The sequence below is a fragment of the Tachypleus tridentatus genome, chromosome 7 (genome assembly GCF_004210375.1).
Source record: "Tachypleus tridentatus isolate NWPU-2018 chromosome 7, ASM421037v1, whole genome shotgun sequence".
Classification (NCBI taxonomy): Eukaryota; Metazoa; Arthropoda; class Merostomata; order Xiphosura; family Limulidae; genus Tachypleus; species Tachypleus tridentatus.
In genome coordinates, this window is record NC_134831.1 from 146,650,164 (window position 1) to 146,677,052 (window position 26,889).

The following is a 26,889-nucleotide window of genomic DNA, read 5'->3' on the forward strand; positions in this document are numbered from 1 at the left end:
GATACTATAAGAGTAACCTCATTTTCCTTTGTAGAATCTTGTCACAGTAGAAAATGCGGTGTCTGGCAGAAGTACGTAATTATGGCTATCATACTGACCACGATAAATGATGGAAGAGCTCTATTTAGGTCAGCCATGGACCTGTAACTTATTCCTTCAAAATGTGATAACTACTCATTACAAACGAGTTCCTTCTGCTTCTAACGTGCTGGATTGGGTATCTGCGGTTCCATCGTTCGTGCCCCATTACTAAACTTTGAGTCTGTAGATACGTCGTTAGGTTGATTGGCAAATTTTGCTATTCAGTTAAACAAAGAAAATCCAAGATTTGACAGTGGGGTACTGTTGACTAGACGTCTTCTCTTCACTCAGTTAGCTCAAAAGTAGGAACGGATGGTGCAGAAGGATATCTTTGAAGTATCTTTATAGAAATATTTAAACACAAGCAAACGAGCGTTCTTTCTGCATTAATATTATCAAATTGATGTATGTACTTTGACATTATTTTTTATAAAGAGGTCAATGGGATACATTAACCCCCACCCATTCCTTAAGTAGTATACCATGAACCTAACTACTTGACGAAAGAGATTAAATATTGATAAATTCAAAATAGGTGATTTGTATCTATAGCAAGTAGTATGCAACTTCTACAGTTTTAGAAACAGTGCAAGTTAATGCCTTTTATGAAAAACATATGATACTTACTTTATATATATATATATACATATATTGTAATATTTAGTTGGAAAAGTAAAAAATAAAGAGAATATATCTTTGTTTGGAATAACAAAAGAGATATTATCAGTGATGTCGAGAAACCCACTTGTTGAGAAATTTATATGCAAAAACGGCTCGTTTGGGTTGAGAAAATATTTTACATAGAAGAGCGAACAACGTTTCGACCTTCTTCGGTCATCGTCAGGTTCACATATAAAAGAGATATTAATTTCACCCACCCATTTTCTACATTTCCTAAGATAAATCTGTAATGAGTTATTAAATAACGAGGATGTGCAAATTATTATCAGTCTAATTGTAAGATAATATCAAATATAATACTTATAAATGGAACATTCTTTGCCAGCTCTGGTAATATACATCATATACCATGGTACTTTGTGAATTGTTGGTGTAAAAAAAACACTTTTTAAACTGGTGTATTTGCATCTTGTTAAGTTAAAAAGCAACTGAGAATCCCAGGAATTGAGATGACATACGCTTACTAAATGTGTGAAGACCTGGTTGCCTCGCAGCAGGGTGTAGAAGAGAGTTCGTGTATTCATGTTACAGTTGGATTTTTGTCTATATACTGTTCTATTTTGCTTTCCTAAGTGCACCATATGGCACTTTAGTTGCTACCACTTTTATTTGCCGTGAGTGTCAATGAAGAATTTCCACAGTTGTCACTTTCACCTAACCAGTACAAGTGAGATACGGTTGCGCTGGATTTGGTAAAGAGAGTCTTCTTGGAAACTTAGCTTCATTTTTTTTAACCTTATGCATGACGTGGTACATAAATCTAATCCTTGCTCTTAATGTACACTTGCTTAGCTTTTTAAAGTTTCTGTTGGGGCCAACCACTCTGAATTTTATATAGTAATGTATGCGAAGTCACAAAGAAAAATTACATTGTTGGCGCTGCATATGTGTAATTCATTGCTTTCAGCAATCCAAAGAAATGGTTGTTTAATGTCTTCATGCTCTGTTTCTGTGTGCTTATGAGAAGCTTCAATGATCTTTCAGTATTATGCAGAATATTATGGCAGTGTTAATGTGGCTGATGAGTTAAGTTATCTGTTAAAGGTTAGTACAAGGATTCGAAGTAACAATCTATTTTGTAATGTAGATGTTTAACGAGTTCTAGAATTGAGTGAAGGACCTCGTCGACTGTGTCATACAAGGAAATTTGTGCGATTGAAATGTCTATCTTACTCGAAGTCCGTTCTTGGCGAGTGACAAGTAAATTGATTTAACTTTATGTATGTATTGCTACTTGTTAATACATTAAGCATAACTCCCTTCCTTTAGGTCTAACCTTTTTTGTTAAGAGATTTGTCCGGAAAATTTTCTTTTTTTATTTTGTACAATAGCCATTAGAGGTTTACCAAGTGACGTCACAAACTTCATGATTTATTCAACGATACCATATTGGACGTCAATCTTGTCATTCTAGTATTCTATATAATAGTGATAAAAATGTACGCAGTATCAAAGCCGCGAATACTGCCTTTATCAAGCGGTACGGATCCAAAACTCTACGACTAACAAGTCTATTGTATCCGATCGTATTGGTAAACACACTTCTTATGTTGCTGTCTCGTGGACCACGAAGCGAGGGTCTTATCGATAAGCAAATCCTCTGATGACAATAGAGCAAAAATCACCAACTGAAGTGATGCTTTATTTTATTTTTTTGGAGATTTACCATAGACAATCGTTTCGAATGGTGTTGTATATGTCGCATGAACATAAACCCTTAGAAACTCAAATAGTTTGTCTTACAAATTCACATAATCTCTTTATAGTATTCCCAAAACTATATCTCCCTGACATCTTGCTCCAAATGGTCATGTTAGATACATTTCTTGGTCTCACCTATAACATAAAATTAACGTGGAACGTGCAGTGTACTATATAAAAAATATAGGTGGTAACAGCGTTGATAATTAGTATATTAACTAAATTTAGGGCAAGGCGTAGATCAGAACTCAAAATGAGTCTAGTAAGTAATGAGTATAAATAATTATACACAGTTCTTGTGTTCTTACTTACAATAATTATAATAGTTCGTCTTACGTCTTTGTTTCCCTCGCTGTTAGAATATATTTAGCTTAATTTTCAGAACATATCTGTGCTGATCGTTTTTATTGTATTTACGTGCATACCAAGAATTAATTCAACTTTCTAATAACCATGTTCCAAATTCCTTACTATCTTCAGAACAGTTTTCAATCATCGACGTCCTCTGTTTGATAGCCATAAAAATGCAATGTTATCCGACACTCCAAGTTGCTTTGGAGGGAAGAAGCCAACCAGCCACCTTTGGATTCGAACTCTCCAAATGACAAGTGCTGCTACAAACTGGCGCACAAATCGCTGAACTCTGAATTTGAAAGCCTTACTAAGTTTCAAAAATATTTTCTTTACAAATTTTAAGGAAATGAACGCGTATTTCAAAATTTATAATTGTTTTCACATGTTACAATTGTATCAATTGTCTCATAGTATTATTTGGTTGAGCAAAGATTTATTACAAATAATTGTTTAATACACTTTTTTGTGGTATGCATTTTGTATTGAATTGATACACCGACTTGGTTGTATTTAAACAATACAAATAATATTATTGGCTTAACGTTTTTCTGATACAAGTTTTTGAACGAGTAGAACTCGCATACGACCAGTAACATAAGTCAAGGGTTACCACTTGGGTCTTAGGCGTAGGCGCTTATAACATTTTCTCGTTTTTCAATATTACCTGGCGTAGTCGATAATTAGAGCATTCGACACACAAATTGTTGATAGTGGGTTCGAATTCCATCACCAAATGTGCTAATTCTTTCAATCGTTTGGGCGTCTTAATGTGATGGTTAATCATACTATTCGTTGATAGAGTAGCGGTGAGGGTGTTGACTAGCTGTCTTTACTCTGGTCTATCACTTTGCTCAAAATTCATAAACAAACATTCCTAAACATGTTATATAATTTTGAGGTGATCACATTTACTTATCTTGCTTTTATAACAACAAAGACTTCAATACATTTTTAACAAATAATAATGCTGAATGTAATATCATCTAGGTAATTTGTTAGATATTTTTAATCTAAAACTTGCCAGAAAAGAAGTCGTTTCAAAGAATACTTATGACGAATAAACTACAACAAAAAGTGATTGTGTCAGTTTGGTGACGAAAACAAAATACTGAAACCGAGCATTTCAAAATATACAGCAAAACACGGTTTAGGAAATTTTTTCCATGAAGCACGACAGTCGATTTAGAATTTTATGACGGAAACCGGCTTCTTATGTTAAAATATAAATGTCTGGATCACCAAATCTCAATTAATTTGGTGTTTAAGTTAGTTACATCAGAGCAAGTGCTAACGGAAGAGAAATGGAGGGCACAGTTTGGAAGCCGGAAATAGATTAATGTAGAGCAAAGAAATGTCAGTCATTTGCAACGACTTTGGTCAACCGATAGCCCAGAAAGTAATCAATTGTCATTAAGATTACAGTTAGTCCACACACATGATATTTTACACTTCTGTCTCTAATGGTAATTGGACCCTCCATGAGGTATAGTTTTATCCCATGAAATACAATAATGATTTTCTTTGTGAAAGTGACAGAATTATGACGATTTAATTTCATGTATGGATCATAAAGTTGAGACCCAACACCAAGAAGATGCAGCGGTCCTGGCTTTACGAAGGATGTGTGTTTTGAGAGTTCATTATACCATCTGTAATACAACATCATGATGTGCTGTTGAAATTTTGAGTCAAGGACGTTTTTATTGTAATAATGTACATGTCAAGAATTAATTCAACTTTCTAATAACCATGCTTCAAATTCCTTACTATCTGGCAAGGTGGTTAAGGCACTCGACTATTAATCCGACGGTTGCGGGTTCGAATCGCGGTCGCACCAAACATGCTCGCCTCTTCAGCCATGGGGGCGTTATAATGTTCGGCCAATCTCACTATTCGTTGGTAAAAGAGTAGCCCAACAGTTTAGGGTGGATAGTAATGACTAACTGGCTTCCCTCTAGTCTTGCACTGCTAAAGTAGGAACGGCTAGCGTATATAACCTTCGTGTAGCCTTAAGCGAAATTCAAACCAAACCAAAATCCTTACTATCTTTGGAACGGTTTTTCATCATTGACGTCCTCTGTCTACAGCCAAAGCAATGCAATATTATTCTCTGTGAGAAAACAAAATTATGATGTTAATTGAAGGCCATACGTATTGGCAGATTTCCCACAGTTTGTGATTATAAATTTCCAAGATCAATTTTAAGCATGTCGAACACACAAGTCTGTTATATCTGTACTGGAAAACTTGGCGTGTATGTTAAGGAATGAAATTCCAGCTTCTTTGGATATTTGGCTCTGGTAAATATCTGATGACTTCCAGATGTGGCACGAAGCTTGCAAGTCATCATCACTACACATTCTTGTATATGATCTTGATGAAGGTACCAGCAGATAAAAGTAGCTTCATTACAGTGGTTCTTCCATCAATCAAACCTGCACTTTGTCAGTTTTAATTTATAAGTTGTATTTGTTCTATTGACCACTCTATCATACGAAATCTTCCGTTTTCACATGAAGAATATTGGAGCTATCTTCTTCGAAATGTTTATCCTTTGACTCTGTGTAGTTTAGTAGTTTAGAAGTCTCTCTTTGTGCACATCCTAATAAGAAAGGGTTGCGACGTTATTTTTGTTGCCGTTTTTTTTTAGTTGGTGCATGAAAATATCCAGTAGTGGAATTAAGTTGAGGGTGCATTGGTTAAAACCTGTTTGCCTTGTGCATAGTTAACATCACCATTTTGCTGTGTGGCCCGGCACGGCCAGGTGATTAGTGCGGTTGACTCGTAATCTGAGTGCCCTGAGTTCGAATCCTAATCACACCAAACATGCTTGCCCGTTCAGCCGGAGGGGCGTTATAAGTGACACTTAATCCCATTATTCGTTGGTAAAAGAGAAGCCCAAGAGTTGACAGTGGTTGATGTTGACTAGCCCTTTTCTCTCTAGTGTATCATTTAAGAATTAGGGATCGCTAGTACAGATAGCCCTCGAGTATCATAACGCGAAATTAAACAATTTAAATTAAGCGACCGAGAATGTTATAATACTTCTTGTTCTGGACTGTGGATGTAAGATTCAGTAGTTCATACTCTGTTACTACTTGTTTGGGTCGTGGATGCATAATAAGAATGATTGTCAAATCCCACTATTCGTTTAGAATAGCCCACGAGTTGGTTGGTGGTGTATAATATTCTCTAGGTCTCTTCCCTCTAATCGTACTAGGAAGAGTGATGCTCGGATAGCCCTCGTGGAGCTTTGTGCAAATTCCAACAAAACAATCAAACCAATTGTTCATTACCAACATCACTGGAAGCTGAGATGTATACACAGAATCTCGAGATGTTTTTAAAAATAAAATGTACATGTTTAGGTTTTGTTTTTCAACATAAATTATTAATAATTGTTTAAAACACGGTTGTAAACGAACTACTAAAATGTTATTTGTTTTATTTTCTTCAAATATTTATGTTTGTTATTACGGTACTTAACATATTTCTTGCATGTCCTATGGTTAAGGCTCTCGACTCGTAGTCTGAGGGTCGCTGGTTCGAATCTCCGTTACACCAAACATACTCGCTCTTTCAGCCGGGGGGGGACGTTATTGTTTGACGCACTATTCGTTGGTAAAAGAGTATCCCAAGAGTTGGCGGTGGGTGGTGATAACTAGCTACAGTGGAGCGCCGTTAAGCCGCGGTATTTGGGGGGTCAACTTGCTTAATCGTGGCTTAAACCTTTGTGACTGAATAGCCGAAGTCGCCAACAGCTCCGCAGAGGAGCCTCATCCGGGCCATTGCGTGATCATTATATCGGATTATCGAATTAAAAATAATACTTTAATTATTGATCACTTTTCCACGGATTTACCGCGGATTTACTTTGATGTATGGAGAGGTGTGATTCGGTAACAATGGCGGCCTCCATAAAGCTGACATAGAGAGCGGATAAGGTAGATTAACGGTCGATTTCTATTGTAATATATTTTATTTATTTCCCAAATTAAAGCAAATCCTTTTTAAATATCCCCTTGAAGTTATAAAGCCAGGATTAAATTCGTAAGCCGCGTTTTTACACGTTCTTATATTAGCGGTGAGCCGCGATACTCCTCGCTCACAAGACTTGTTACAGCGGCTTAAGCGATTTCGCGGTTTATTGGTCCGCGGCTTAATGGCGCTCCACTGTACCTTCCCTCTGGTCTTACACTGCTAAATTAGGGACGCTAGTGCAGATAGCCCTCATGTAGTTTTGCGCGAAATTCAAAACAAACAACCCTGTGGAATTAAAACGTAGACTGCGAAAATAGCTGAACTGCTATTGCTTGTTATCAAATTGCTCTTAGAAGTCGAACGGAAAAATGTTATAGCAAAAAAGAAAAAAAAATAGACGAATGAGATAAACGGGTTGATCGACAAAAGTATTCAATACGAAGATTTCGTAAGGTAGTCTTGTTTGTTGTTATCCAATGTTGTGTTATTTTAAAAGATGTGTTATTGTAATACAAATATTTATCAACATTCATAGTACATATACTTCAGAAACAAATTATTATTATTATGTACAATACACTTTATCACCATTAATATTAGACCAATTACTTTTATACATTTAAACGATGGGTATCAAAGATTAGTGGTGGTTATCTGTTACCTAAGTTCCATTTAAATTATTTTCCTTCCTTGCTCATTTGACATTCAAGCAATAACTGGAATACGTGATGAAATTCAATAAATTGCACAGTGTAGATAAGACAAAAATACAGTTAAGCCTTCTTAATTTCGGCTTGATTTCTGTGAGTTTTATTCATCTCGGAAATAGGAATAATCTTCTGGCAAGAAATTAAGAATAATTGGTTTTAACACTTAACATAATAATTTTAATTACATTTAATTCTTGCTTGAAATATTTAATTATATCTCAAAAAATATTTTGTAGAGAAATGACGAGTTTGTTTCAGTTTATCTTGAATCGTAAAAATCAGCATTCTTCGACAATTGGTGAGAAAAAGAAACAGTTCTGGGTTTGTGTCGTTTTCATTACATTTCTCAGGAAAAAAATACATACATGATTTATATACGAACCAAAGCTTCACAAACACTATGTACATGAAAATGAAAAAAAAACACAAGTTTGATGGAACATTATACTAAATCTTTGCATTTTAAAACGTAATCAGTTTTATGCCAGAAGAAAGAGCGCTTATTATGATATAAATTCATATATGCCAAAACTATAATATAGGGCTTTTGTCTCACGAAATTAGTATTTACATCAAAATACATTAAGAGCTTTTTGTTATTCTTATAGTGAACGATTCCTATCAACACTTTCTCACAGAAATACCCGTAATTCACAACAAGACCTACACAAAGATCTTTTTACAACCTACACCACTCGTTTTAGTTATGGATTAAATGGCAGTTTTCAACTCTAAGTGGATAATATCATATATATTATGTTATCTTTCCATGTACAGAAATCAACGTGTTGTTTAACAGGTCCAGCTGGATACCAAATCAGATTAAAGTTTCTTCAAACCTCTATAGTGCATCACAGAACCTTTTTTTGTAACATAATAGGGGCCATATCTATAAACACCAGAACTTAAAACGGGATCCAAGTGGTAATCAGGCACTGGACGAAGTACAGAAGGTGAATAAGCTGAACTGGAGATGACACCCAAACTAGCAAGTGACGTCATTTCACCGAAATATCCAAACCTTCTGGAAGGATTGAGTTCACGGTGAGTTCGTGCTTGGTATGGGAGACTGATAAGAAGAGAACCGGCACTTAAATTATAGGAGGGATATATATTTTCAGGATAGTTGGGGTAAGAAGTCATAGTATTGTATACGTCTTTAGATGAAAATGCAGTCTGGTCATTTGATGGTTTCCACATAACTGGCTGTCCTGGTGTTAGACTTAACGTGGCAGGCTTGCTGTGGAAGAGCACACTTTCAGTATCTACATCAAAAAATGAGGGAAACTTGGCACGTGAGCTATCCAACTTTGATATTTCCCTGTGTTAAAAAATCAGATAAAAATATAGATTTAATTGTACGAAACATATTCAAAACAGCAACTCTGTTTTGAGCGTAACTATGACATTTCAAATAAATCACAATTAATATTAAATCAAGGTAAACGGTATATTAATGGTTGTTTTTTGTAATGTGTGCGAGCGAGCCGGGCGTGGCCAAATGGTTAATTTGCCAGAGTGTGATTATGAGGTTTCACATTCACGTTGTATTATTACCGAACAAGTAACAAATTTTCAGATGCTTTTTTTTTTTTTAAAGAAAACTAACAGTTAATCCTTATAATCGGTTTATACCCATACAAATCCTTTCGTGTGGCCGGTGTTGCCGACTGGTTTTTTATCCTTTGGTCAATAATGCAAAATAAGAGATGACTTTATCTGATTCCTAATCTCTGACCCGGACGTTTAGCTCAGGCATTGCGTAAGCTGCTTTTCAGAGAATTGCAATATATTTATAGTTGTGCTTAGTTAGTCATTTATTAATTTCAGAATATTGTTTCCTCGTAGTGTTCTTGTCATGTGATAAGTACAAAGGACTTGAAGAACAATTGTTTTTTGTTTTTGAATTTCGCGCAAAGCTACACGAGGGCTATGTACGCTAGTTGTCCCTAATTTAGCAGTGTAAGATTAGAGAGAAAGCAGCTAGTCTTTATCACCCACCGCCAACTCTTGGGCTACTCTTTTACTAACGAATAGTAGGATTGACCGTAACATTATAACACCCCCACGGCTGAAAGGGCGAGCATGTTTGGTGCGACTTGAAGAAGGTGGCGAGTTTATTTATTATTAGCGTAATTGAAATTTAGTTTAAAACATACAAGAAGAAAAATGTAAATATAAATCGTAGAAAAGAGACATCGCTTACGAAGAAGAATAACCTAGAAAGAAATAACAATCTGGTAGAAGAACTTATAAACGTTAGTAGCGACTCTATAACGACTTTGGAAGAAGGCTTTTCTTCAGAAGAAATTAATAGTTCGCAAATCGACAGAGCCACGATTCTCCAATATTTCTAATTTTTGTTTTGTAAGGCTTGTGTTTCGCGGAAAACTACTTAAAGGCTATCTGCGTTAGCCGTCCCTAATTTGGTAATGAAAAATCAGAGGGAAGCAATTAGTCATCACCGTCAACTCTTGGGCTATTTACTATTTTACCAACGAACAGTTGGATTGAATGTAACGCGGCTGAAAGGGCAGGCATATTTTGTGGGACGGAAATTCGAATCCGCGAGCGACAATTACGAGTCAAGCGCTCTTACCACATATTCATGACGGACCTTCTTAGTTTGAAACAAATGTAAGTTGATGAGTCAAGAGATAACATGTTGGTTATTCCAATCAGTTTTCTCCATTTAAACTAGAAAATAAATATCATGCTCTGGACCTCAACATTATGGAATCGTTATGATTGACCGTGTTATGCATATTTGGGTGTAGTCTATGATTTTGTTTTCTTAATTATCAAATTTACACAAAATATTGCTTATATATAAGATTTTATTTTCAGAAGAAATCACTTAAATCTGTAACAGTTTTACTTTTTCTATTAGTAAATTTGAAAAATCTAACAATAAATAATTCTATTTACAATTAAGAGCACTTGATTTATTGAACTGTAAATATAATGAACAGAAATCCGAGAATGAACATGGTATCTGTGTTACTTACAATGTACATCTATGGATGATAAACACCTGGGTGACATTTTATTTTATTTTAGTTTAAGTTATATCTCAGTACAATAATATTAACTGTTTAGATGCTAGTCATCATCTCTATGTATGTATGTATGTATGTATGTGTGTGTGTGTGTGTGTGTGTGTGTGACATAAAACTTGTACGTAAATTGCGTGCTAAACTTTTTTATTGAAAATTACCACGAAAATTGAAATATACGATAAATTTATAGATTTTTGTTATATGGACACAAATAATCAAGAAAGTTAAAGTATAAGATAAATTACCCACTTTAGCAATCTGGAAAAAAAAAAAACTCACGAAAACAATTGTACATTGTGATACAGTTTATAGGTTTTTGCCATACGGAAAATAGTTACCGATAAAGTTGGCAATGCGACTCAATTTCTAATTTGTGTCACGCGGTAGGTTTATTTGCTTATAGTGGTATACTGAAATGTGTTGGCGAATTTTATTATTACTGTATTGCACGACTTACGCTGCATCAATTGTAATCATTACGGATTTGAGAATAATTTCAAGAAGATAAAGGAAAACAGTTGAAAACGACGAAAAATGTGTTTACACATGAATACACAGGAAGTTTTGGTTGATTTATAAATCACTGTCGTTTTATTTCTCTCTCTCTGTGTGTGTGTGTGTGTGTGTGTGTCTGCATGTAGTCGCTTTTAGAAACTTGAAGAAGTTTGAGCGTTTTTTTTTGTGTGTGTCAACTTGAAAGCAGTGTTGCATATATCATTTAGGCAAGCAAGAAAACTGATAGACGTAGAAATTATGTTATAGTTTCAAATAAAGCTTATTTATGGTAATACGTCTTTCTTTATTCAAGGTTTTGTAGCGAAATAAAAATAAGTGAACCTAATCTGAATCACAGTAAACCTTTAGCTATGCTATACTGAACAACCAACACTAGTATTTATTTAAAAAACAAAACAAAACAGTAAGAATACTGAACTCAGGTGTATCGTAACGAAGAAGAGCGCAGATATTTCATCGTTAATCAAACTTGACAGGTTATTTTTGTCGCACGAGATTCCTCCAGTCAAACAAGCGGCGGCGAATTTGAATTAAAGGCCATATTAAGGAAAGGGAGTTACAGACAAGTCACGAGCTTCTCCTCAAACAGGTCTGAATAATTGAGAACAAAGTACGAACAGTTTGAGTGCAACAAATGTAACAACTTGAAACGAAGTTATAGCTGAACTGAATACTCTACAAAATTTTAAATGAACTGTTATTTTTCAAAACGAAACAACATACAGTTTGAGTATCTTATAAATGGATTTAGTTTCTGTTACATTTAAATCTCTATTGTATAATATGTTTTCACATATTGATAAAATTATAAGTAACCATGTAAGTACAACATCTCTGATCGCTTATATAATCTATACTGACCATAACATTTTCTACTTAAAACATATGCCCCTTGGGTCAGCAGTAAATTTACAACGCTAAAATTCGAGGTTAGATTTTATGGGGTGGACAAAAAGGTATATTGTCCATTGTGTAGCATTACGCTAAAACATATAACTTGTTCCCCAATAGATCATCCAGGGCTTATAGGTCTAAATATGTGATTCTTTTTTGTTTTTGAGTTATGCACAAAGCTACGCAATCGGCTATTTGTGCTCTGCCCACCACGGGTATCGAAACCCGGATTTTAGCGTCGTAAGTACGCAGACATACCGTTGAGCCAATGGGGGCTAATATGTGATTCAATCTACATATAGTTTTAAGCAGATAAAATCTAATTATACCTTCAGTAATCCATTAAGCATATGGCACTAAGAATTTAAATTTGATTTCTGTGGTCGGCACAGAGCGGACTGTGAAATATTACCTTTGTGTTTATGAAGAAGCGAAAGGACAATTAAATTAAATCACATCTTTCATCATTGTGAAAGCAAAAGATTTCCTCTACGTTATGAGTTTTCATGATAATAAGATAGTGTAATCTATTTTATTATATTAGAATTGGTACTGGTAGTTTTGTTTCACATAGAAAAAAAATATAAGTTTAAATGCCTTTCTCATCAATATTTAGAAAAGTTTTGCTCTCGAATATTAACCAGATATTTTAAGTCAAGTCCGATTACTGGTAAACTAAAAATTTAAAATTCACTATAAACTATTAATCTATAATTAAATGCACAAGCTATATAATTAAACACTGGTTAGAGTAACGTTCTTTCACTAACACAATATTCTATTCAAAAGTAAGATAAAGTGCATCTTATGCAAACTCTAGTACGTACCTTCATCAGCTCCATTATCTAAACTTGCATTATAGTTACGTTTTTTGTGTGTAAAATCATTACGCATTCAACAGATCCTACGTTTTAATTCATACTTATAGCAGTTCCTATGTATAAAACTGTACCATAATCAATGTGTCTCAATACAATATTTCCAGCAGCTTCTATAAATAGAGTCGCTACGTTTTCAACAGTTCGGGAAGTCATAATGTTCAAGAGTTAAAAGGTATAAATAAATTCGCAACGTTTTCAGCAGTTTCTGTATATATAAGTAACCTTGTAAAATGTTCTATGTGAGTAAGCTTAGAACATCGTCCACAGTCTGTATATGTGTAAACTCGCAATACATTCAGTATTTCTGTATTAATATTGGCTGACTCTTTGTCTCGGTTCCAAAATTTAATTAGTTGCTCTTTTCATGTTTCTTCCATTTAAGGAACATATGAACATTAGAAAAGGCCCGGCATGACCAGGTGGTTAGGGCGCTCAACGCGTAATCTGGGGGTTGCGGGTTCGAATCCCCGTCACACCAAAACATGCTCACACTTTTAGCCGTCGGGACGTTATAATGTTACGGTCAATCCCAATATTCGTTGGTAAAAGAGTTGACGGTGGGCGGTGATGACCAGCTGCTTTCCCTCTAGTCTTACACTGCTAAATTAGGGATGGCTAGCGCAGATTGCCCTCGTGTAGCTTTGCGCGAAATTCAAAACAAACAAAACATTAGAAATGAATTGCTACAAGAGTATTACAAGTACTCGTACGAACACAAATAACGAAAAAGTACGGTTTTGTTCGTTGATCCTTTTATCTAAACGTATATGTATTTGATCAAAATGTGTCAGGGGCTTAAGGAATGGGTGTAAAGCATGTGAAAGGAAATACAAACAATATAAAAATTCCAGTGCCATAAATGAGCATATGAAACTACCCATTCTCTAGGTGTCTCATCAAATAGGGAAATTGATTTGGTTCGCATAATTTGAATTTCGAACTTTGAAGAAGCAGGTAAGTTTGCATTACGATGAGCTAAGCGTCATCATAAAGAAGAAACCACAACTATTTATGTGGCAACTCAAAAATACTTTTATTTAAGTGCATGAAACTCCTATCAGTTTCTTGAATAAAAAAATATATGATCCAAGTGTTTGTTAAGCAGACGAAGCAGCGACAAACATCTTTGGTTCATTGTAATTGGTGGCCCCCCGCTAGTACAGCAGTATGTCTACGGATTTACAACGCTACAATCAGGGGTTCGATTCCCCTCAGTGGGCTCAGCAGATAGCCCGATGTGGCTTTGCTATAAGAAAAACACAAAAAACACACTCATTGTAATTGGACAGTAAAAAGAAAATAATATCAAGAGCACGGCAGAATGGAGAGGTGTTTGCAAGTGATATAAACCTTTATTAAACTTTGATCTTAATATGGCCCCCCCCAGTGGCTCAGCGGTATGTCTGCGGACTTAAAACGTTAAAACCTGGGTTTCGATACCCGTGGTGGGCAGAACACAGATAGCCCATTGTGTAGCTTTGTGCTTAGTTCAAAACAACAAAACAACAACAGCATTAATATGTCAACAGACTTAGATTTTTGCATTAATAGCACCATAACGGAAATAAAACTTTCGCTTGAAATAACACTGACGATCTGTTTAGCAAATAGGTGTGGCTAAGGTATATAAGGATAATTTTCCTGACCGTTTTATAGAGTTGTTTGGAAACAAGGGCAAGCATTTGATTGAAACACACCCATCTAACACTTATGAACCGTTCTTAATAGACCAGCAAACATCAGTTAAATATATCATTGCTTCTCGCTTATGTAAGACGATTGTTAAACTTCCTACTGGGAAGGTCTAAAGCATATTTTATTTATTTTATCGGTACGGTTTCTTTACTATGGTACCCACTTACTGTTTACATTCTGGTACTAAACACACATTGTTCTAATCTTTTATTACAAATTAACAAATATTACCTTGTTAAATTACAATATGCCCCACAGTGGCTGAGCTGTAAGTCTGAGTGCTTATACCTCTAAAAAAAAAAATCTGGTTTCGATACTCTTGGTGGACAAAGAACAGCTGGGCCTATTTTGTAGTTTTGTGTTAACAACAACAATCAACCTAAACATTACAATATACTCTAACCTAAGTTTACTTCTCTTCCTAGCTTCTTATATTCCTGACTACTGATCTGAAACGAGATGAGTTCTTTTAAACACAGGAGTTCCATATTTGGAGGGTGATTTATCCAAGATCAAAGTCTCATCAAAATGTTTCTGAATCCATTCCTCATATCTTATACACATCAACAACTTACGTGTTATAAATTCCAATGAAGTATAGAAATAAACCAATTGTGAAAAGTTCATGAAATGCTGAAAAAAAGATGGTGCCTTTTCTCGTCAGTCGGATGTTATAACTGAAATATTAGGCACTTTGTCAAAAATTAGCAGAAGCACAGAAATAGTTTATGACGGCTGATATACATTATCTGACAAGAGTTTTGACATAGTGAGAAAATAACAGACCAGTACTCAAAAAAGTCTTCAAAGAACTAGAAGAGTTCAATGCTGAAAAGTATTTTGCATTTTATTTGGAAGTTTAGTATCTGAATAAGCTATTAAAAACAGAACAAAAATTTATGAACTACGTGTAAAAAGGACTAGCTGACTCATTAAACTATATTTGTTTGCTGGAGGTATTATGTTCAATATGTCTACAGTAATTACCAAAGAATAAGGATATTCCTAGGACGAATCTTACGATGTTTTTCTTAAGGCATGTAAATTATTATTGTAGTAAATAAATTCAAAACTGTATGTTTAATTTCGTACTTTCCTATTTCCGTTATACGAGACGATTCACGAAATCCTTTAGCGAAGGGGTTGCTGTCAATTTTCAGTTTTGTTATCTAGAAAAGAAACATTACAGATTAACGTAAGAAACATCATAAACAACAATCTATTTATCAAGTTATAACTAGGCTCGCCATGGCCAGGTGGTTAAAGCACTCGACTTATTATCCGAAGGTCGCGGGTTCGAATCTCCGTCACATCAAAACATGCTCGCCCATCTTAGCCGTGGGGGCGCTATAATGTGACGGTCAATTCCACTATTCGTTAATAAAAGAGTAACCCAAATTAAGAACGGCTAGCGCAGATAAGCTCGAGTAGCTATGCGCGAAATTCAGAACAAACCAATCAAGTTACAACACTAATATTGTTCCTGAAAACATACGTATATGTATCTACTTATAAACATACATATCAAATTAAACAGACATCACGTATCATTTTTAACTCGAAATGTTCTACTATGTACACAGTACATTATAATAACATCAGATTTTACCTATCCTGTGAATGCGTACTCATATTACTATCTAAATGCGCTCGCATTTTATTTCAACGGATATAAAGAAAAGGCATATATTCTTTAGTAAACAATTTGTAAAACTTATTACTTCTAAATGCGCATGACGCACACTTTATTTTATCGGATATAAAGAAAAAGTGGACGTGTTTATATAAATATATATATAAACCCACTTTAATAAACATTTTGTACAACGACATATAAAAACTTATTATTAGTTTTAAATAAAAGTCTAGCTTTAGGTAGTATAATAGTATTATAAGCTTATTTATTGATAGTCTATAGAGTTCAATAAAGTTTAATCCTAACTACACTAAAGCAAAAAAACGTAAAGCACTTTCAATGTTAATTTATCTTTTTATTGAATATAGGCCGTACATATTAATGTTAGGCCTAAGAAAGTGGTCTTACAGATTTCGGTGCCTGAGATTACAATATTTTGTTTTATTGTTCTAGAAACCCTCTATTTAAAATAGTACTGTTATAATAAATATACTAATTTGACCACAAATGTTTTGTGGGTTTCTGCTATCAACACACACTTACAGTTTCGACTTTTTCTCTATATTTTGCTCACCACGAATTTTAATGCGCATCAGATCTTCAAACGCTAGTGAAATTAATGAAACCTATACCTTACAACAAGGTTCAGGATCTTATATTTATGCATTTAGGATAGCTTAGCCACTCAAAACTACAGTTATATTTTGAAACAAATTTGACACGATCTTACATTTTATTTATGACAAGTAAGAATTCATCTTGTATCTAATATGTGTATATGTGTGCTATACACATATATATCTAATGTAATATGAGGGATATAAAACTGCAATTACTTGTGAAAAAACTGCAATTCAACAAAAAACATCTGATATAAAGAAATTAATTGAAAACTTCAACTTCTTAACAATGTGTTAACAGTTTCGACATAAAACGTTTCAAAGAGATTGGAAACTTGCATAGGGCCTTCTGCTAGTTAAAGGCTTAAAACTCTAAAATTTGGGGTTAATTCCTGCTAATGGCACAGTAAGGTAGCTTTGTTCCTAAGCCAAAGTAACTGCCACAGGTTGCACAAAAATAAAATTCAACGTATAACTTTATGATACAAAGATATCAATTCAACAACGTATTAATATCTCTAATACAGGTTTGGGTTTGGTTCTGAATTTCGCGTAAAGCTACTCGAGGGCTGCTTGCGCTAGCCGTCCCTAATTTAGTAGCGTAAGACTAGAGGGAAGGCCATTACCACCCACCGTCAACTCTTGGGCTACTTTTACCAACGAGTAGTGGGATTGACCATCACAATATAACAAACATCCCACGGCTGAAATGGCGAGCATGCTTTTGTGTGAGGGGGATTCGAACCCATGACCCTCAGATTACGAGTCGAGTACCTTAATCACCTGGCCATGCCAGGCCGCTCTAACACAGGCAAAATGTTGACAAGATAGAAGAACTAAAAGAAAAAAGTGAATAGAAAAGAACAACTAACGACGCAAGCTGTCAACTTTTTATCCTGTTAATAATTATATTTATAATTACTTCCTGCAAACCATCAACTTTATCAGGTCCAAAGGTAATTCAATCTAAATCTTTAGTACCATGCGAGAATAAAAAAACAAAACAAAACTTAAATACAGTATTTCGTTGGGAGATTTTGATTAGACGCTCACGCTACGGTATCTTTACGAGAGAAAAATTATGTATAGATATGTGTTGTTATTACATTTATTCTATAGACTCCCCAAGGATAGGTGGTTAGGTCGTTTGACTCACAATCTTAGGGTCGCGGTTTCAAATTTCCGTCCAACCAAAATAGCTCGCCTTTTCAGCCGTGGAGGCGTTAAAAAGTTACGGTCAGTTCAACTATTAGTAGCCCAAAGGTTGACGATGAGTTGTGAGGACTAGCTAGCTGATTTCTTTCTAGTTTTTCGCTGCTGAAGTAAGGGCGGCTAGCGCAGGTAGTTCTTTTGTAGCTTTGCGCGAAATTCAATATAAACCAATTTTTATTCTATATTTAAAGGAATTGAAGAATGATGCGTATAAATTTTGATATGAAAGTTTTAAATGAAGTACACTCAACTGGTCATACTTTTTAATTTTATTTTTCAATCACATGAGAAATCTGCAAAGAGAGTAAATATTGATATTTATTACTAGTTTACTGCCCTCACAATAAGATCTTTCGTCACCCGCTGGTACAGCGGTAAGTCTATGGATTCACTAGATAGCCCTGGATATAAGGAAATACAGACACACAATCAGATCTCTCTCTCTCTCTCTCACTAGCATATCCCGGCCAGTTGGTTAAAGTACTCAACGAGTGTTGTGGGTCCGAATCCCTGTCACACCAAACATGCTAGCCCTTTCCGCCGTCGGGGCGTTATAAGTGACGGTCAGTCCTAGTATTCGTTGGTAAAAGAGTAGCCCAAGAGTTGGCGGTGGATGGTGATGACTAGCTGTCTTCCCTTTAATCTTAAACTACTAAATTAGGGACGGCTAGCGCAGATAACCCTCGTGTAGCTTTGCGCGAAATTCAAACCAAACCTCACTAGCATTTATTTAATACATTTGTCTTTCTCGTTCTCTGTAAGGTGGCTGTAACTAAATACATATCTCATCGAAGAAATAAAAAATATTTACTTTCTATTTTCTCCGTTTTTTTCAAATTAACACGAGTATTTCGTTATTTAAACATATTATAAGATGTTAACACAGAAGACAGTTCAAAATTATTTTATGCGCTAACATATTTATTCAACCTTGGCATTTAAATACTTACATGCAATATACGTTGCGATTTAAAACTATAAAGAATGGCAAATTTAGGAATAATTTTGTGAATGGTAGGTTTATAATTTTGTGAAGTATAATATGTTCACATCAATATCAAATTATGTGATAATTTGTCACTAATTTCACACGGTAGGTTTGTAAACATAGTTTAAACTGAAACAAACGAGATATGCCTTTCACAGTATGTAAAAACGTTTTTTATGACCTCTATACCTTGTCGTTATTTGAATTGGTTATATGACATTTTGGAAAATAAAAAACATATTTTGAACTTGCTATTTCTTAAAATTCAAGATAACATCAAAGTATTTGCAATTTTGGCAAAAAAATGAAAACAACAGTTTTTATGATTAGGGTATTGATTTTACGAATTTTAATATATGTTGTAAGAAGGCATCATATAAAGAAAACGATTCGTTATGAAAATACTCGCAACAGAAAGTATAGAACCTACATTTCAGAAGGGACTATTTCTTCCGATTCTTTGTGATAAGAAATATTTTGTTACACTCACTACATTAGTAGGAAATAGACGTCACAGCGTATGAATTAATTTTTTTTATTCTGTGTTTTATCTTTAACCCAGTAACATAGTATGTAGCTAAAAACACGATCGCTATACAAAATGTGGTTCAAGAAAAAAGTGTCGTAAAGCTTAAAAAGGATTATAAATTGCTCTAACCTTTTGCACTATATCTAGTATTTTTAGTTGTATTGAAAATGTCTCTATATGTTGTTTGTAGTGAAAATACTTCTACAAGTCTGCTTCATTTTGTACTTTGAACTGGGTAAAAGGGAACGTTGAATTATAGAATTTTCTGGTCATTGTTTGTTCACCCTCCAAAGCTGAATACGGTTTCCTTTGCACACTGAATTCTTACATTATTTATTATGTGTTTAAATGGATTAGGTATCACAATGTTTGCGTAATTTATTATTTTTTTTTATACATTATATATTATTCTTCCCCAGTGGCTCAACGGTACGTTTATGGATTTATACGCTAAAAACCGGGTTGCGATACTTGCGGTGTGTACAGCACAGATAACCCATTATGCAAGCTTTGTGCTTAACTACAAACAAACAAACATTACGATACATATAAAATGCAATATCGATAAGAAACCCAAATGTTTACAAGAGGCATTGTTTGTTTGTTTTTTAATTTCGCGCAAAGCTACTCGAGGGCTATGTGCGCTAGCCGTTCCTAATTTAGCAGTGTAAGACTAGAGGGAAGGCAGCTAGTCATCACTACCCACTGCCAACTCTGGGGCTACTCTTTTACCAACGAATAGTGGGATTGACTGTAACATTATAACGCCCCCACTGCTGAAAGGGCGAGCATGTTTGGTGCTACGGGGATTTGAACCCGCGACCCTCAGATTACGAGTCGAAAGCCTTAACCCATCTGGCCATGCCGGGCAAAGAGGCATGGACAGTGTATTAAAACTGAAGACAAACTTTTATTTTCATCAGACATTCAGTAACAGATTATCAAACGAGACCCGAAACAAACAAAATAAGATGACACTATCTTATACATTAATTTATTTGTTCTACAATATAATTCTTTAGCCCTCACGCTACTTTCACAATAATCTTCATAAGAACCTACAAGAAAGACTACATTTTTCTTCTTTTTTAAAATTAAAATGTTTCGACATGTGAAACTACTCTTGTTTATTTAAGTCTATCGATTGTTGCGGTGTTTGAAAGCATTCTCTTGAATTAGTCCCCTTATTTTCATTATAATGTATCACGTACATTCACCAATAGATAAAATTGGCATTAAGCCTATGCGGTTTGTTATTTAGTTTAATAAACAAAGGACACTGTTGCGTGACTTGTGAAACCCCACACATGTCAACTAGCTGCCTTTAAAGGCATAATAAGATTTTGTTGGTCTCGACGATAGCGGTATGCTTTCATATTTCTACTTTTTCTCTTACTTTCATAATCTCTAAAGTGAATATAAGTTTTTTTCAGTCTCGGGTTATAAAATTCTCTTAAAATTCATTGTTGGAATACTTGTTTGCTCAAAATCAATTTATTTGAGAATTCGAATTCTGCGAGTTGCTGGCTTTACACAAACTGTTTTACTATTATTATCTTTGTAATTTGCTCGTTAGTATTAATGAAACAGTTTTTATATCATGTCCCTGATAAATGAACCATTCCCTTTGAAATATTAGTCAGAGTGACAGATATTTTTACCATATTCATGAACTGGTCTGAATATATTTTTATGTCAATAAAGGTTTTACTTGCTAATTAGCAGGCTGACCTTAAGAATGAAACAAAGTGAACTTTAAATATATCAGTACATTTAATCCTAAGTGATTTTAGCTCAAATATTCTACTGTTGGCACATCTGGGCGTAAGTAAGATAGATAAATCATAAAACAGGTGGAAGAGGTTTTTAAGTTGCGTAAGTAATTTAGTGCTGGTCTATTTTTAATAAGAAAACGTAAAAGTTGTACTAGATCCAACATTACCGACAACTATTACTATATCAGCTGTTTCAAAAATTCCAAGTACACAAGATTTTATTGTTGTTACTTTTTAAAATGTCGTCAAAAGTTCTTCAGGGTTATCTTTGTTGACTTCCTCTAATTCTTCAGTGATAGACTAGAGAGAAGGCAGATAGTCAATACTACCCACTGCCAACTCTTTGGCTACTGTAATCAAATAATGGGATTTGACTGTTTCTGTTATGATGCATTCAGAAAGTGGATTTTTTAAAATTTTATTGCGGTGAAGTGGCGCGAACCACAAACCCTATAATATACTGTACGCATGCTAATTACTGGGCAGTACTTAAGTATTTTTTACCTCTCTCTTTAATAATGAAATTTTCAAAAGTTGTTATTTTGCGTTGTCTTCCCACCACATTGGACAATATTGTCATTAAATTCCTTTCACTTTAGTTGCCCATTGTACGATATCACACATCTAGAGTAGCACCAGTTAAGATAATTGAATATAAAGTTAGACAAGCATCTTTTACACTGGCGATCGAGTGACATCGAGAGGTAGGGACTTTTTTTTGTATTTCATTTACGAAGGACTAATCACGTGTTTAATATCAGTTGCTCTAGGTAAGTAACTAACGTCAGAATTATTCAATCAAGGACAAAATTTCATGTGGTTTAATCTGGAATACGATCCTGAGAGATACAGTTCAAAATTTGAGATCACTAAAAGAGAACAAACTGTATAGTAATAGCCACTACATTTTCTGACCAGTTAAATATACATTTTAACCGTGTTCGTTTTAAATAAAGATAGTTTATTGTAAATATAAGTTTGTGCTCAGTCCTTCTTTATTTATGATGAATTCAGTCATACAGCGTAGAATTACTTCGCACTAAATATCTTGTCGACTTTAACACTATTAAACGGATCTATCGTCATGTTTTGAGGATCAACCTCACTTCAAAGGACCACAAACGTATCAATAAAACATGCTATGATGTTATTCAAATATAAACATATTTTGTGATATATATGTATATTAATTAAACTGAAATAAATCAAACTATTTATTACTTGCAAGATATTTAATTTTTATATATATATATGTGTGTGTGTGTGTATGCGTGCGCTTTTGTATCTGTGTTTAACTTTTTAAATTAGATATTGAGTTCAAATTAATATCCTCAAAAATTTGTAGTATTAGTAATAATTATAAATAAGTCACTCTACATAATAGATAGATCTTCAACACAAACACTAGAAGTTTCGAATTTTGTTAAATTGTTTTTTGGTTTTAAATTTCGCGCAAAGCTACTCAAGGGCTATCTGCGCTAAACGTCCCTAATTTAGCTGTGTAAGACTAGAGGGAAGGCAGCTAGTCATTACCACCCACCGCCAACTCGTGGGCTACTCTTTTACCAACGAATACTGGGATTGATCGTCATATTATAATGTTCCCACGGCTGAAAGGGCGAGCATGTATTTGTCCAATGGAGATTCGAACCCGTGACCCTTGTTAAATTGAACACAAATTTATATTTAGGTTGTTACACTTTTATAATTATATAGTGGTTCTGTCCAACTACACAGCTTTTAAAACATATCACAAGTGTTTTAAAAACGAATGACAATATTTATCTAACATTCCTTCTATAATGTGAAAAGGAGCTCTAATGTGTGATTGGACGAAGTATGAATACTCACAAGTTGATTTTGATAGGCTGTGACGGCTGTAAACAACGTTTCAGGAAACACAAACGTCCTGAAGTCTTCCGTTTCCAGATCGCTGATTGAAGTGTTTGGAAACAAGTTCTTTCTTCGAACTAGATGAATTCTTGGTTGATACTTATGCATTGAGTTCAGAACTATCTATAAAACAGGTCAATGTAATTGGAAAGTAACTTTTTTATGTCAAAACAACTACAACTACTACTGTAATAACATTTCACATGACAGACACTCGCAGTTGGTGAAAATATAGAAAGAGATATAACGAATGATCCGAATCATTATTACGAAAATTGCTTTTTTTTAATGGCAAACAGTGAAAGTTAGTTTATAATGTTATAAAACAGTGGATAATCACAGTAAACAAATAAATAGCTCAGTAAAATTTCAAATTTATCTTTTTTTCATAGAGAAAATTCCTTTTTATAACAGTAAAGAAGTGAATTAAATTGCATTAACAAAAAAAAACACTAATATTAATTGTGACAAATACTATAACAGTAATTATAGTAAATTTGCTGTAAAATACACGCGATATTATTATGACCGAAAGGCGTTTTTCTTTACATATAAAAGTGTAGTAACAGTCAAAAAGTAAAACTGGTTTAATGTGGTTTTTGGAACAGTATCCATGGAGGTTACCTTGCCAGAATTCCGTATTAAAAGAGATCATTATCCAATAAAGCATCGTAATCTGAGGGTCGCGGGTTCGAATCCCCGTCACACCAAACATGCTTTCCCTTTTAGCTGTTGGGGCGTTATAACGTTATGGTCAATCGCACTATTCGTTGGTAAAAGAGTAGCCCAAGAGTTGGCGGTGGGTAGTGATGACTAACTGCCTTCCCTCTCGTCTTACACTACTAAATTAGGGACGGCTAGCGCGATAGCCCTCGTGTAGCTTTGCGCGAAATTCAAAGCAAAACAAAACAAACCCCAAACCAATAAAGCATTTTGAAGTCTATGGCTCCTCAGAGAACGAGTAAATTATTACGAATTTATCTGACAAATATAAGTATTATTTAGAACGTATAAATTTCAAAATCAAAAATTTTAAAAACTAGCTGATGGGGTCACAACAGTAGAAGTCCATTGACATACCGCTGTGCCACTCTGATCAGAGCGTTTAGCTTATTTCTAGCATCAGGTATCGTTCAGATTGAAAATATTAAATACCGCATCGAACAATAAACTATGTAAAAAAACGAAATTGTTTACACTCGCAAATGATTTTGAGCTTCAGAGTCGATTTCATAGCTGGCTATTTATCCATTACACATTTCTGATGCCACTGAATGGGGAAACATATTCTGAGCAATAATATAACGAACATGAATGGAAAAACTATGTGTTGAGATACTGTCTACCATTCCTGAAACAGCCAACCATCTGATGACATTGGTTACTGTATGTTTCACATTCCAATTTGAAGATCATATGGATCAAATTGGCTTAATTCGAAGTATACAAGAACTGAAACAGCATTTTAGATTAGTGCTACTATAAGATAGTGCCATGTGCAAAGTTTTATTACGTAACTAATTGTTCCCCGTTGGTACAGCGGTAATTCTACAAACACATGTAACTAGTCAGATCTTCAAAGGACTAGAAGCTTCAGTTTCTCTCATGATATCTAATTTTGTTCTATTTATTGTTTTTAGTGACTTATTTTTTGAGTATCTAAATTCTGCATACTTCATTGAGTATTTCTAGAACGATGGTTATCCCTTCATTGAATCTACAGAGTATTCCAGAAGTGTGGACTCGTAGGAAAAAACATACATTATATTATTATATTTCAACAAAGATGCTTCTAATGTTGTATAAGTTTAAGGAAAGAAAATAACTTGTTGGGACAGTACGTTAAAAATTAATATGTGTGACTCTTATTGGCGCGCAATAAATTAAGAATACATTGTGTATTTCTCCTAATGGGCTGAGACACCTAGGGCACCTTTTACTTAGTGTTTAACACTCTAGTTGAGTCAAACTAGATAGAAGTCATCCCAGCATTAAACACTTGCAATAACACGTTTCATGGGAATACGTAACACGTTGTTCTTGACGTACTGTTGAAAAAAGATTTAAATTCGTCTTTACGATAAAAGGTCATATTAATATATGTATAGAAGAAATATTTTTCCCGCATTGTTTTCGTTGTTTAGTAAGATCCGAGCGTGATACAGTTTACAGAAAAATACTTAGATTTGAATAAACTCAAACTCAATCAACTCTACTGAGAGAAATCGATAACGATTATCTTCAAGAATGTCAAATGTTATTCATTAATTCTTCATATCACATAACAAATTCACATGGGAATTTTTACCATAAGCTCTTAGTTATCGATTCCCCCACTTAGATGTACGTTGTGTAGAATAAACTAAATATAATGATCTTGTTCAAGTGATTTGCAAAATATGACAGTATGAATTATACTAGGTGGTTGTTATGTTAAATTTAAAACGCTTTTGTAAATATATTTTAGAAAAGTTTACAATTGGTTTTGTTTAGAATTCCGCGCAAAGCTACACCAGGGTTATTTGACTAGCCGACCCTAATTTAGCAGTGTAAGACTAGAGGAAAGGCAACTAGTCATCACCACCCACCGCCAACTCTTGGGCTACTATTTTACCAACAAATAGTGGGATTGATCGTCACATTAAACGACCTTACGGCTGAAAGGGCGTGCATGTTTGGTGGGACCCTAAGATTACGAGTCGAGTGCCTTAACCACCTGGCCATACCGGGCCAAAAGTTTACAAAAAACAACAACATAGTTTTAAAGATATTATTTTAGCATCACGGCCATTTTCTTGTAAGTTGAAGAGGTAAAGAATTAGGTCCTTTAGAAACAACAGATATTAGACTAGTTTTTGTTATTAAGTACAAAGATACACAGTTGGCTATCAGTACTATGCTCAACACGGATATCGAAACCTGGTTTTTAGTAGTACAAATCTGCAGACATACCGCTGTTCCATTAGGAGGGGATATATTTGAGATTCAAAAAGATAAAGACACTAAACAAATTATACAAGTAAAGAGAAATGGCAAAGAAAAGTATCGTGGCAAGGGATTCGACTTATCAGCATTTAGCGATGTTGAACCACGTGCAAAAAATAAAGAGTAGAGCAGCTATGTCCGGCATGAGTAAAAATAGCAAGAAGTATACAAATAATACGAACGTGTCATTTGTATGCAGCTTTTGACTGTTTCTGTTCCTTCCAAAGTAGCCCCCCAGTGGCTCAGCGGTATGCCTGCGGATTTACAACACTAAAATCGGGTTTCGATACCCGTGGTGGGCAGAGCACAGATAGCCCTTAGTGTAGCTTTGTGCTTTATTCAAAACAACAACAACCATCCAAAGTAATATGCTTTGCTATATATCCTTCGCAGGTTATTAAAAAGTCCTTAATGCGGTTTATTAATTCAGTAATATGCTTTGCTATATATCCTTCGCAGGTTATTAAAAAGTCCTTAATGCGGTTTATTAATTCAATTTATTTTAATTATTTGCCTGTTCTGTTTCTCTCGTCTTTTTGGTTCTTTTTTTGCTTTTCATTAGAAGAAAATGTTTAACTTAAACAGGAATTACATTATACCTTTGAAATTATCCGTCTGTCAAATTTTAGCAATAGATGTTTATGGAGATACTGAAAACTTCCATATATAACACTTACCGTTACAAAAAATAGTGTTTT

At 34.5% G+C, this 26,889-nt stretch overlaps 1 protein-coding gene and 1 long non-coding RNA gene across 7 annotated transcripts in view; one reads left to right on the forward strand and one right to left on the reverse strand.

The window, feature by feature from the left end:
- Positions 1–15,179, forward strand: part of LOC143256850 (uncharacterized) — a 71,097-nt gene extending 55,918 nt beyond the window's left edge. For 2 of the 5 annotated variants that reach the window (XR_013031576.1, XR_013031575.1), the window contains 2 exons: positions 8,389–8,552; positions 14,979–15,179. This is a non-coding gene — a long non-coding RNA (uncharacterized LOC143256850). Of the gene's footprint in view, positions 1–34; positions 790–2,943; positions 3,277–8,388; positions 8,553–14,978 lie in introns of those variants that run through there. The other 3 variants (XR_013031574.1, XR_013031573.1, XR_013031577.1) reach the window with 2 other exon arrangements.
- Positions 7,432–26,889, reverse strand: part of LOC143256849 (T-box transcription factor TBX20-like) — a 54,932-nt gene continuing 35,474 nt past the window's right edge. Inside the window, exons 4-6 of one of the 2 annotated variants that reach the window (XM_076514605.1) lie at positions 23,165–23,329; positions 15,646–15,722; positions 7,432–8,829 (exon numbers count right to left, since the gene is read on the reverse strand). In XM_076514605.1, coding sequence (XP_076370720.1) covers positions 8,331–8,829; positions 15,646–15,722; positions 23,165–23,329 — 741 coding nt within the window. In that variant the 3' untranslated portion in view covers positions 7,432–8,330. Of the gene's footprint in view, positions 8,830–10,521; positions 11,675–15,645; positions 15,723–23,164; positions 23,330–26,889 lie in introns of those variants that run through there. The other variant, XM_076514606.1, reaches the window with a different exon arrangement.